Source organism: Haliotis rufescens, unplaced genomic scaffold (genome assembly GCF_023055435.1).
Source record: "Haliotis rufescens isolate VD_foot unplaced genomic scaffold, xgHalRufe1.0.p SCAF_18, whole genome shotgun sequence".
In the NCBI taxonomy this organism is placed as follows: domain Eukaryota; kingdom Metazoa; phylum Mollusca; class Gastropoda; order Lepetellida; family Haliotidae; genus Haliotis; species Haliotis rufescens.
The window spans coordinates 27,262,114-27,275,928 of record NW_025963868.1 but is presented as its reverse complement, the minus strand read 5'-3'; the positions used below and the strand labels follow the sequence as shown (position 1 = coordinate 27,275,928).

The following is a 13,815-nucleotide window of genomic DNA, read 5'->3' as shown; positions in this document are numbered from 1 at the left end:
TTTAATTGGCTACAACTTAGCGGTATACATGTTAACAATTGAAATGGAGTCTTTCCAGGTGATGTTGCCACTGGTTGCCATGGAAACACCCAAGATGGCCACCGCAAGTCTGGAAAAGATGGAAATTAGTTTAAGTTTTTCTCTAAGACTAATAAAGATATTTATATAATTACAATTGTATAACAAAGCATGTATGGTTTGGTGCAATGACAGAAAGAAAAATTATTTTTTAAAAATGGTATATATTTTTAAAATAATTTTTCAAAATTTCATTTTTTGTGATTGATTTTTACCCAAATTTAAAAAAACACAAAAAAACAGCCAAAATATTTCAGAAAGTCTCTCTGTTATTGTGTAAAGTAATCCCCTGCCTATATGCATACCAAATTTTATTCCAATCGGGCCAAAAACGGTTGAGAACTATGTTCACTAACATCCAAAATGACGTTTATGGAGAAAATAAGGAAATAAGTTTGTATATGTTTTTCTTCTTTCAGCACCTATTAAACACTTACAAAATCTTAGTTTACTAAAGGGATGTATTCAAGATACATAAAACAATGCATGTAAAAAGATAAAACAGGATTTAAAACTCCCCAGCACCATACAACAAGCCTTCAGCTCCCTCGACATGAACTCGTTCCGTTTTTTAGCCTCCCACTTTGCGCTACGTTCTCACGTTATCAAGCTGCTGTTATTTCATTAGCTTCTATTGAAAGCTTGTTCATTACCTGAGTTATGTTATAAGTACCCTCATTGAACGAAGTTATTGCAGATGCCACTGCCAGATGCAACCGCCTTGCACCCACAAAGACGGTCTTCGGACAACGGGACCAGATCACGGAATGCAAGCACTTATAAGCATTTTGTGTCTTGCCTTCCACCATCCTCTTAAGGAGGTTTTCATCAGACATTCTTTGATACACAGGTACCATCTTTTCTGCAATATATGCATCGAGTAAATGTCTGATGTTGTCTGCGTGAGCAGAAGGCTCAAGATCATTAGCCAGTGCTCTATCATAAAAACACCAACTTGAGGGACCAGGGGGACATCTAGTGTGATGGGGAGGATCATCGGTTGACATGCAATGAAACAAACTTGCCCAGATTGCATTCCTTGTACCATCGATGTTACCAACATTGTTAGCGATGGCAAAGCGGTAATAATACTGGAATTGTAGAGCTTTGTCTTCAGTGAGCTTTCCTCTGCCCCTACCATCCAATCTCTACTCTTTTGACAAATTCAGAAGAGCAGTGCCCATCCTTTTATGAGCATGGTTAATACAGTCTTCCTTGTCAATACTGATGTCTGGTCCACAGGGTTGAAGGTCGTTGACTGTCTTGTGGGTTTTGCTGTCTGAAAGTATACATGTGTAACGTACATTATGCTTCTCCAATGAACGGACCAAAGCCTCTTAGCGGCTTCAACTTCCATGGCATTAAAACTACCTTCATAATTTTGGCAACACCGTCAGTTTTTTCAACAACAACCTGTGAAAGAATGTTTTGTTTCTGTTGGAATGTCTTTGCATGGAGACCTTCCATTCCAAAAACCAGACAAAACTTTTTCATTGCAGCATGACTAAGTCCTACCTCTGACAGAAAGAGCATAAAAATGTTTTTGATCTGAAAGGGATTGGTACCAGATTGATTACCTGGCCTTTGTGAAGTGTAATTTTTGGCAACACACATCTGACACTTTTGACATGTCAACATAATGTTTACAGCAAATCCAAATCTATCAAAATTGTCACTCTTTTCAAACAACAAAGACCCCTGTTCGTGACATGATGGGCATTCAATCTCTTGAAAAATTAAATTCATTTGTCTCATATCAATAAACATCCATTGAGGTTTTGGTTCATCAGTGTCAAGCACGAGAGATTTGATATTTTCAGCAGCTTTGAATTTTGATAGTTGTATGTCACTGCGTGAAGTTCCATTCAATGAATAAGACTTATCACCTTCATTGTCTCCAACGGGGATATTTTCCTCAACGGCGTGGTCCCCGGATGATTCCGATGCATCTAAAACGTCCCAGCTGTCAGAATCTGACACAGGGTTGATCGCGCTGTCAACAAGGGTCGTAACTCTAACACCGCATTTGGAACGCGCCTGCCCTTCACCTCTTATTCTTACCATGAGCATGTTGTGACCCGTGTTTTGACCTCATTATAAATAAATACAACAATTTTCAGTCAAGAAAAAAAACAAAACGATGTTTACCTGTCAATCTTTTCGCTAAGCAGCCGCCATTTTGTATACCTACCGGAAAAGGCCGAAGTTTTGTTGCTAAGCCGAATGGTGCATTGTGGGATACGTTTAATTTATTTGGATCGAACGAATATTCCCGAATGTTGCATTATGGAATATATCTCCTTAAAAGGTAGTTTACGTACACAATGACGAGCGGGAAAAAGTGATGATAGCCTCACGCGGAATATCTATTTTTAGAATATCTTTTCACAGAAACATGGCGGAAACGATCAGCTTTCTATTGATGTAAAACATAAAGGGGTGCGTTACAGCTGCGGGGGCGTTGTCATGGGTGAAAGTTCAGGTTTTTCCACGTTGATTACGATCATATTTAAAACAGATACCACACAATATGATTTTAATAACGTTTTTATTCAGTAAAAGTACACAATGTCGAAAAAACATCTTGCATCACAACGTACATGTATTATATATGCTAAACACATCAAAATCTCGATTTTGACATATTGAAGAAAATTATGTCAACTTAAGGTGCCGTGTCTGGCCTAAACATAACAAACACATCCATATATGACTGTTCTACACGTACCAGGGGCACTGGGGTAACCTAGCGATTAACGTGATGTTGCTGGAATATTGCTAAAAGTGACGTAAAATCATACTCACTCACCCTACGCGTACCCTTAAATTTCAGTAAACAGTGCAAATTCCATTGTCGAAAAAGAAACATGTTCAGTCAACTTGTTGTTGCCCTGCCTGATGCTCGGCATTAAGGCGCTGAACAGGTCGGCTCGGAGACAGTGTGTCTGAGTGGGCTATTCATGTTAAACTGCGGCATGGTATCTCAGTGGGCTAGCACTGTAAACTCGGCATTAGTCCGGACCAGTACAAGCAGCCACACGTCGCTATATATAAGTGCAATAATGCTTGCTGTAAAAGGTGGCTATGTTTTATAGTAAGAGGCGACTAAACGGGATCGAGTGGTCAGGCTCGCTGACTTGGTTGATGCATGTGATCGTATCCCAATTGCGTGGATCGATGCTCATGATGTAAATCAGTGGATTGTCTGGCCCGGACTCGATTATTTACAAACCGCCGTCATATGGCTTGAATATTGCTGAGTGCGGCGTAAAACAACAAACCAACAACCAATCCCGTGGATCGATGCTCATGACATCAATCACTGGATTCTCTTTTCCAGACACGATTATTCACAGACCGCCGTCATATAGCTGGAATATTGCTGAGTGCGGACAAACAAACAAAAAATACTACACGGCAAGGCAAAAGAAAGTGTACGCTTGATAATTGGATTTGACCCCAAAGTGAGAAGCGTTATCAAAACGTTAACGTTACATGGGTGAAAACAGTATCCGAAACACTGAAACTTAAGGCCTAAAACACAACCCGTTGTGGGATACTCACTAGCATGATACCTGCTGAGTTTGTGATAATAGCAGAAATATATTATTAATGCACAGACTTTGCCCCTTAAAAATTCAATTATTTAAAATTCAGTACTTTTTACACGATAGCTTCGCGGAGAATAAAGGAGACGATATAAATATTTGATATAGTCATGTGCATCACTCAATCAATAACATGAAACATATATGACCATACCAGGAGGCGGGTGTTTAGTGCAGACGGTGGAGACGATGGGAATTCGAAACATACCCATACCCATAACATTATCAGTCGCTTACGATGTTCGTCATAATCTCAATATAGTCAGCCCGTGGTAGGTCACACATTCATGATTGAAGTCGGTGGCTGACACGCTCATGTAAAAGAGTATCCCCTCATGTTGAGAGTGAGTGAGTGAGTGAGTGAGTGAGTGTGCATGGTTTTGCGCCGCTTTTAGCAATATTCCACAATTACAATATATCACAATTTGTACCCATGTCGGGAATCGATCGAACCCGGGACTTCGGCGTGACGAGCGAACGCTTTAACCAAGAAGCTACCCGACCGTCGCCCCTCATGTTGTGAAATTGTTCCCTTGTACACATTTTCTCAAACTCGTGACATGAAATCGAAGTGAGTGAGTGAGTTAGTATGGTTTTACGCCGCTTTAAGAAATATTCCTTCACTATCACGGCCGGGGATACCAGAAATGGGCTTCACACGTCATACCCATGTCGGGAATCGAACCCGGGACTTCGGCGTGACGGGCGAATGCTTTAACCAAGAAGCTACTCGACCGTCCCCGCTCATGTTGTGAAATTGTTCCCTTGTACAAATTTTCTCAACCTCACCCGGGGCATGAAATCGAAACACGCTGCCGGAAGTGTGAGTGTTTCTATACAAACTAATTCTCCCCAACTGCGAAATAGATAGCGCTCTACAAACACGGAAACATGTCCCTGTGTACCAGCTACGAAACATTTGTTTCCTGTTTAAATGTTTTCAATCGACATTCGATAAACGTGAACGGAAATTATTCAGCGACCAGGCGAGTGCGTGTGTTGGTTTCAACAATATTCACATAATACAGTAAACTACGGTTATAACGAACACAAAGGGACCACTGATTATAGATCGGTATAACAGTAGTTCGTTATAAGCAAATGTACGGAATATTCACAGCAAATGGAAAGGACCAAAAAAATAGTTCGTTATATCCGTCAGTTCGTTATAAGCGTGTTCGTTATAAACGTAGTTTACTGTATATGGTATGGTGGAGGAAACACAATGAACATGTTTTGGATAAGATTAGGCGTATATAACGTAGATTTGATTTGTTAATAAGTACATTTGTGGATGTCTTTGTAATACAACTGAACAAAAACCATCATCCCTTGAAGGGGAGGTCGGGTAGCCTAGTGGTTAAGGCGTTCGCTCGTCACGCTGAAGACCCGGGTTCGATTCCCGACATGGGTACAATGTGTGAAGCCCATTGCTGGTGTCCCCCGCCGTGATGTTGCTGGAATATTGCTACAAGCGGCGTTAAACCATATTCACCCACTCACTCATCCCTTGAAAGCTTTAATACAACAATATAAGTCAATAGTGATGTGAGGAACATTGTCTGTACCCTTTCATTTATGCATTAGAGATGGCTTAATTTTCATGTATTTTTAATAACTGTTTTCTTTTTTTGACTCACTCACTCACTCACTCACTCACTCACTCACTCACTCACTCACTCACTCACTCACTCACTCACTCACTCACTCACTCACTCACTCACTCACTCACTCACTCACTCACTCACTCACTCACTCACTCACTCACTCACTCACTCACTCACTCACTCACTCACTCACTCACTCACTCACTCACTCACTCACTCACTCACTCACTCACTCACTCACTCACTCACTCACTCACTCACTCACTCACTCACTCACTCACTCACTCACTCACTCACTCACTCACTCACTCACTCACTCACTCACTCACTCACTCACTCACTCACTCACTCACTCACTCACTCACTCACTCACTCACTCACTCACTCACTCACTCACTCACTCACTCACTCACTCACTCACTCACTCACTCACTCACTCACTCACTCACTCACTCACTCACTCACTCACTCACTCACTCACTCACTCACTCACTCACTCACTCACTCACTCACTCACTCACTCACTCACTCACTCACTCACTCACTCACTCACTCACTCACTCACTCACTCACTCACTCACTCACTCACTCACTCACTCACTCACTCACTCACTCACTCACTCACTCACTCACTCACTCACTCACTCACTGGAATCCCGGTTTGCCAAGAATAAACATCTAGGTTTGTCAGAGCCATATCCGTCTCGTGGGTTTCACCAATGTGATAAACGTCTGAGACCTTTCGCTTCACATATGCAAAAAGATTCAAGAGCAAAAGAGGTTACCAGTACCCAATGCTCACCGCAAGAGTCAACTTATGACGATCGATTGATTGCAGTGCATGACATAGCCTACTTCAGGCAAGGGTATTCATAACATCAATTAATCGTTTTATTTGGGTTTTTTTATACGTACTTCTGAAAAAAAGTTAAAGCTTCCGGAAAACTGAGACAAACTACATGTATTTGAACGCGGAAACATTAACTTTTGATTGCCTGTGTTGACTCAGCGTATCTCCCTCAATGATATAATAAATTATTTACCACCGTCTATTTAAAGTTGATACACCGTCAGATTTGTAATAGGAGTGTGCAATTATCAGCGTGTACAGTTGATGATGAGATGTATCCAGAGTCTAGTCTTCATCCTGCACCTGCTCTGTGTAGACGGAGGAATAAAACCCGGAGACGCTTGGGGTAGTTGCGAAGGTAAGCATACACCCGAAAATGTAATTAATTAATTTTTCATAAATTGTATGAAATAATCCGCACCTTTCGCGTCAGTTGTACTTCCATCTTCCGCTTTATATATCATTCAGGGTGCCGGGGTCTCCGGTTGTCGAAGGTCCACCATAAGATAATTGTGGCTTTATCTGTTCTGCTGGTAAATGTTTCCGGGGACTTACCTTGGTAAATATATTTGCGAGTATCGCGGTCTCTCGTTAATGATTTTTCGAGGGGAGTCCATGACGAAGTATGTACCAACAGGAAATATAATAAATAGTATGTGTGATGACTTATGCATTGATGCAGTAATGGAAAACTGACAGGGATTGTCTGATTATGAATTGTACTTCTTGTCAGCCCCCTCTTCGCCCACCCTTCATGAAATCAAAATGTTTGCTCTCTTATTTTCTTGTACTGTTTGGGAAAGCTATAACGAAAGGTGAATAGGGTCGCTACTGAAAGACACGTCACCAACACTGCAACCAACACTTCCATAAACCTTGCCATCAACACGCAACCAACACTGCCACCAACACTGCCACCAACACTGCAACCAACTCTGCCACCAACACTTCTACTGCCATCTACACTGCCACCAACACTGCTACCAACACTGCCACCAACACTGCCACCAACACTGCCATCAACACTGCCACCTACACTGCCACCAACACTGCTACCAACGCTGCCATCAACACTGCCCTCAACACTGCCACCAACACTGCTACCAACACTGCCATCAACACGCAACCAACACTGCCACCAACACTGCCACCAACACTTCTACTGCCACCAATTCTGCAACCAACACTGTGACAGTCACCAGCACTGCCACCAACACTCTACCAACACTGCCACCAACACTGCTACCAACACAGCCACCAACACTGCCATCAACACTGCCACCAACACTGCTACCAACACTGCCATCAACACTTCTACTGCCACCAATTCTGCAACCAACACTGTGACAGTCACCAACACTGCCACCAACACTGCTACCAACACTGCCACCAACACTGCCATCAACACTGCCACCAACACTGCCACCAACACTGCCACCAACACTGCTACCAACACTGCCACCAACACTGCCACCAACACTGCCACCAACACTGCCACCAACACTGCTACCAACACTGCTACCAACACTGCCATTAACACGCAACTAACACTGCCACCAACACTGCCATCAACACTGCAACCAATTCTGCCACCAACACTTCTACTGCCACCAATTCTGCAACCAACCCTGTGACAGTCACCAACACTGCCACCAACACTGCCACCAACACTGCTACCAACACTGCCATTAACACGCAACCAACGCTGCCACCAACACTGCCATCAACACGCAACCAACACTGCCACCAACACTGCCACCAACACTGCTACCAACACTGCCATTAACACGCAACCAACGCTGCCACCAACACTTCCATCAACACGCAACCAACACTGCCACCAACACTGCCACCAACACTGCTACCAACACTGCCATTAACACGCAACCAACGCTGCCACCAACACTTCCATCAACACGCAACCAACACTGCCGCCAACACTTCTACTGCCACCAATTCTGCAACCAACACTGTGACAGTCACCAACACTGCAACCAACACTGCCCACATTCATTCTTGGGACTACTGCCTAGTATCAAAATTGCGAATTGCACTACAGCCAACACTGACGAGTGCCAGCGATGAGCAGGATACACGATTTACCCTTTTTCGCGATTTTATTTGTTTAACGTCGCACTCAGATATTAATGACGGCGGTTTGTAGATAATCGAGTTTGCACCACACCAGTAAATGACATCGTAAGCATCGATCTTCAGAATTTGGATACGATAACATGCATCAACCAGGTCACCGAGTCTGAACATCCGATCCCGTTAGTCGCCTCTTGGTTGCTGAAAATTATTTCTAACCCGGGTCTCTACGGGTTTCACATGAAAGTCATATAGTCTAGTTTTATGATTATTCTTGTCTGAAAAAAAGGTCTTGAAATACTGCCCATCTGAGTTTCAATTATAAAACACATTCGCGCAATCTTGATACTAACCCGTAGTCCCCAGAAACGTATATTTGTGCGAACAACATTTACAACACACTCTATTTGGGACAAGTCTACACCAAACGAATAAGAACCTGTTTATCCACTTGGTTGGAAAGTATCTTATATATGATGTCATCCAAAGCACAGAGACATATAAATATTCCAATTCTGAATTAGGGTTGATGCATATATAATGATCAATCTTCTGAATGTTAAGGGGGCGGTCGGGTAGCCTAGTGGTTAAAGCGTTCGGTCGTCACGCCGAGGACCCGGGTTCGATTCCCGACATGGGTACAATGTGTGAAGCCCATTTCTGGTGTCCCCCGCCGTGATATTGCTGGAATATTGCTAAAAGCGGCGTAAAACCATACTCACTCACTCACTCTGAATGTTTAGGCGGAATAGATACCAATCATCTCGTGTGATAGTGGATCTTTGAACTTGACGTGATCAAGATTGGAATATGCACAGGCTGCAACGATAAATCAGGAAAATTGTTGATTCTGTGTAAAAGAATAATAGCTCGTGTGTATCGTGCGTTTGTATCTTGTGTTCATTCTGTTAATAGGCTCTTTTCTTTTCTTTTATACCAAAGTGTCTTACATCTTGTATCGATTTGCAGATGCACACACTATCGCACGTGCAGGAGACAACGTGACGCTGTCCTGTAATGTGTTTCGTTCTTACACAGGGGCGTTACAATGTAAACTTCACAAACAACGTACCAAGAGAACCTGTAACAAAACGAAAGTTCGCAGCTGTGCTTTCTACAATGTCACACACCGCGAGAGTGGACTTTACAGGTGTAATGTTGGTCTTGGAGACCTCAAACCCTTCAGGGAACTTGGCTGTTGGCAAACACTGGTCGTCATAGGTACATACGTGTACAATAAATACACATTTTGTTGTAAAAAAATCCATAAAAAAACAACAACAAAACGTAACATCTGATGAAGAGATCAACAGTCCACATGAAACGTCGTTACATAAAAATAAAGAAGTTGCAATCTACATGTTTCATGTATAACGTTTTAATAATTGTTTATAACAGAAATCAACACTTTATATTTGTGAGACCCTGAAATAGTAAATCCAACAATGTATAACGAGAAGTGATTAATTTAGAAGAGTATGTAATTTTGTTTTTAATAATCATTGTGCCCACATCCTTTAATTTATCAATTTCAGAGGATGTACAAGACCCATACATATTGGTCACAGCCGGGGATGGAGATAGTGTCAGCTTGACCTGTTGCTTCATATCAGTGAGTGAGCCTGCAGATTACAACCTATCGGTGGATTTCACCTGGAAGAGGAACACTACCCAGCTGGTGTCAACAACACACGGTGTCAGCACATGGCGATGGATCAGGTACCACAGCAGCACCATCACTGTTAGTGGTGTCACAGGGGATGATGAAGGAGACAGATATACGTGTCACGTGGGAGTTAAGGGTTTACCGTCAACAGTGTGGAGTCAGGAATATATGCTGCAAGCAGTAAGTGTGTTTGTTTCTTTGTTTGGCGCACTCAATAATAACCCAACTATATGAAGGTGGTCTGCAAATATTCGCGTCTGAACCAGACAATCCAGTAAGTGACATCATGAGCATTGATCGACGCGATTGGGATACAATAACATGCATCAACCAAGTCAGCGAGCCTGATCACCCGATCCCGTTAGTCGCCTCTTACGACAAGCATAGTCGCCTTTTAAGGCAAGCATGGGTTGCTGAAGACCTATTCGTCACAGATCTTCACAGGTCAGAAAGCAGTAGGAAAGAATGATGCGAACGGACTTTGATTACATGGTTACAAATACTTAACACTTAATCTTCGCGATTGAATATATGTTAACAACCAAGACCAGAATAACCATCTGGAAATGTGTCGCAGCTCATGTTATTAACTAGATTATCCGTTTATTTCCAGGCTGCCGTCAAATAGCTCGATTTTTGATGAGTGCAGCTTTTGGCAAACTCATTTAAAATCATCATCTAAGTGTACATATACATGCAAAGGAAGGTATCATCACCGTCAGAATGTTTTTAAGAACATTGTTTATACGAACCCATTTAGATTTAATATTGTATATTATTATCAAAAATACAAAAGACGATAATAGATGGCATCTGTTCCTACCCTGAGTGGCGCTCGGCTTTAAGGAGACACAACAAGGACTGGTCGGCTCGGAGTCAGTAGACTGAGTCTGAGTGGGGTATTCCTGTTAATCTGCGGCATAGCATATCAGTGGGTCATCACTTAAAAACTAGCATTAGTCCGGATTAGTACAAAGAGCCATCCAGACCCACCCCCAAACACCCCCTCCCACCCCATCCCCAGCGCGTGCGAGTAAAAATCGGCAACGTGACGTTAAACCCCATGTGAACTCACCTCTCCATAACTTGAAGCTGAACATGTATTTCAGCAGGAACAGAAGCCCGCACCAACACCACAACAGCGATAGAGGGAGATCACGCCAGCTTTGTGTGGACGCTGCCAGAAGTACGGAGTGAGTTCTCAATTAGAACGCCACCTGGGAAGGGGATGCTGACAGTGCATGGTGCGAAAATATACATATGGATTCAGTACAAAAGTAGGTTGAAGGTCGTGGGAGTTACACGCTTTCAAAACATGAGCATGTTGAAGTTTACCCTCTACAAAGTCACATCAGCTGATGCAGGCAAATATTTCTGTAGAAGATCCAACGAAGTGATCCCTGGCAGTCAACACTTTCTGGTGGTAACTGATCCTGGTAGGTGATATATCTACAAATCTATAGACAGACAGGACATACCTCGCACTGAAAAAAAGCCAGCGATCTGATTGGCTATAAATAATATATTTTTTCATCTACATCTGCTAAATGAATGGCGTCACCTTTTTCAGTGCGGGGTATGTCAAGGCGAAGGTCGTCTATGGCGGACGGGGCACGGCAAAGGGCTTATTGAGACGAATCAATGTTCTAAACTCATAATACCATCGGGTTTTTGTGTCGCGGAAAGAATGACGATGGGCGGGCTGACAGATGCAATCAATTGAACAGGTTTTGGTGCGTAGTATTTGTGTACACGATCCAATAAAAAAACCAACATCGGTAAGTTTGCGGTACAAATTCTGAGCAGGAATTTTGGCTGTGAATCGAAAAATCGCGATATTTTGAGCTTCTGAAGACGCTAGCTCCAAACGCACTGCTCCGATGTTCTTCTTCTATGTCTCATTGTGTAGCTAAATGCACTGGCTTGAAATGAGTGTATAGTTCATAGGGGTATGTACAGTGGACATTGTTGAATTCATTCACGAATGAACTTAGTTGGCCTCGTTACACCCCTTTCCTATTATATAGTATACTAACACAGGGTGTGATCATATATTTTGCCATTTTTTGCGTTACAATCCCCTGTGTATAGAGTGACACACACTTTCTCAATACGTTTGTTCAGGACGAATCTATTCCGTTATTTCTGTTAGATTGGTGATTGTACCACCTGGATCGGGACTGCAGAATATGGATCATACTGTCTTTACCTATAAATACTGTAAACCCGATCTCTTTAAAATAGGAGGTGATCTCATTAGGATCAGTAAAGTATTAATTTTCGTTAGTGCAAGTTATTTGTATCCGTGATAGAGTGGATCAGTAAAACATGGCATGTACGTTTGTTTTATTTTTCTATTATAGCAGGAACGAAGAGAAGTATTACAACTATTATACATATCTTTCATTAAACAAGGTATTTATGAGCCATATTTTATATGAACCCTCTCATCAAGTTATGAAAAGCAACACTGATGTTGCATTACATACTAAAATGTTAATGTGATTTCTGATATGCTGCATATTATAGAAATTCCTCATCGAGCATTTTTTTATATTTTACAGTAAAATTAGTATTCAACATGTTTACTCGTATACATATCACATATCAAAAATAAAGAATTTAAAAGGTAGGATGAGAAACACGTATTTAATTTAACGTTGTTGAACACTTTGAAATGACTACAGCCTTATCGTCATTAAACATGCATAAAATGACTTAATTAACCTGTATGGTCCATGCAACATGTGTTTTCAGAAAACATCTCAAACGCTGTTGTGGTCGCTGTATCGTGCTCTGCTGCTGCTGTAGCTCTTGTTGTTGCTGTTGTCTTCCGACGTCGACGACGGAAGATAAGGCAGGGTCGAGTGTGGTACAATGGACGTGTCTACCTTACGTGATTCCAGAGCAAGAGGAATATAGTTTCACACAAAACAGCATTTTATCAAAGCAGCTGGTATCCACGAAAGAAATGGATAAGAACAAACTGTTTTTGATAATTTCTCTTTTGAATAACCAGGTTAATTACCTTCATATCATCCATGCATGAAACATTGAACTGCCATATAGATCCATCAAAGATCCATAAATTCTTTCTCGCCATTGGTTAATTTTCTTTGATTGTTTTTTTAAACAAAATGTCATCTCCTGCCCATGGAAGAGACGAGTATGCGAATCACATCCTTTGGAATGGCGGCCCTCTCGGCCTGCAACGCAAAAGCCAACTGCTGCAACCTCTGGGGTTGTGGTTGACGTCAGCGTAGCCGTCTATTCAATTCATCCCACAGGTGCTCTACTGGGTTCAAATCCGGGGATCTGGAGGGCCATCAACGTTGTTGTGGTGTAGACAGGCTCTTGTGATCCGTGCTGTATGCCCTGTATGGTCGAGCGTTGTCCTGCTGGAATACACCGATGCCGTGGGCTGCAATTTGCAGGACGTGTGGTAGGAGAATTTCTGTGATGTGTCGTTGAGCCTTAGATTGACCTGGATATAGACCAAACCTGTCCTGCCATGATGAGAGATAGCCGCCCACATCATAACGCTATCCCCTACAAACCTGTTCACTTCCTGTACGCAGTTTCCGGCATAACCTTCTCCCCGATGTCAGTAGACCCGTGCTCTTTCATCCCCTCGACAGAGGAGAAATCTTGATTTTTCGCTGAAAAAGACATATCTCCATCGCGGTTGAGGCCATACCCTATGTTTACGACAATAATACACTCGTTGTTGTCGACTCAATATGAAGCGTCGAACAGGACGTCTTGCTCGTAGACCTGCTGCTCTCAAACGGTTTCGTACAGTCAGGTTGGAGATTCTGCACAGTCCGGGTATTTGAGATGCGGCTGAGGTGGCTGTGGTCGTCCTTTCACGTAGATGGCGTAGTCGGATGTAGCGATCTTGGGCGGGGGTGTTTA

General features: G+C 42.5%; 1 protein-coding gene and 1 long non-coding RNA gene across 2 annotated transcripts; both read left to right on the top strand.

Annotated features, from left to right (window-relative positions):
- The first annotated feature begins 6,337 nt into the window (after window positions 1-6,337).
- LOC124120356 lies at window positions 6,338-10,528 on the top strand. The gene is made up of 4 exons (XM_048397986.1): window positions 6,338-6,501; window positions 9,204-9,455; window positions 9,770-10,080; window positions 10,514-10,528. The coding sequence occupies exons 1-4, from the start codon at window positions 6,408-6,410 to the stop codon at window positions 10,526-10,528; spliced, it is 672 nt and encodes a 223-aa protein (XP_048253943.1). The 5' UTR covers window positions 6,338-6,407.
- Window positions 10,529-11,015: 487 nt separating this feature from the next.
- LOC124148902 lies at window positions 11,016-12,978 on the top strand. Its single transcript, XR_007221801.1, has 3 exons — window positions 11,016-11,336; window positions 12,264-12,315; window positions 12,658-12,978. It is a non-coding gene; the product is annotated as an uncharacterized LOC124148902 (long non-coding RNA).
- Window positions 12,979-13,815: the final 837 nt, after the last annotated feature.

Excerpts from the sequence above, each read along its gene's own strand:
- LOC124120356 (XM_048397986.1), top strand. The coding sequence starts at position 6,408 with ATGATGAGATGTATCCAGAGTCTAGTCTTCATCCTGCACCTGCTCTGT. Across the intron at positions 6,502-9,203 it reads CGCTTGGGGTAGTTGCGAAG|ATGCACACACTATCGCACGT; the intron begins GTAAGCATACAC and ends ATCGATTTGCAG. Across the intron at positions 9,456-9,769 it reads GCAAACACTGGTCGTCATAG|AGGATGTACAAGACCCATAC; the intron begins GTACATACGTGT and ends TATCAATTTCAG.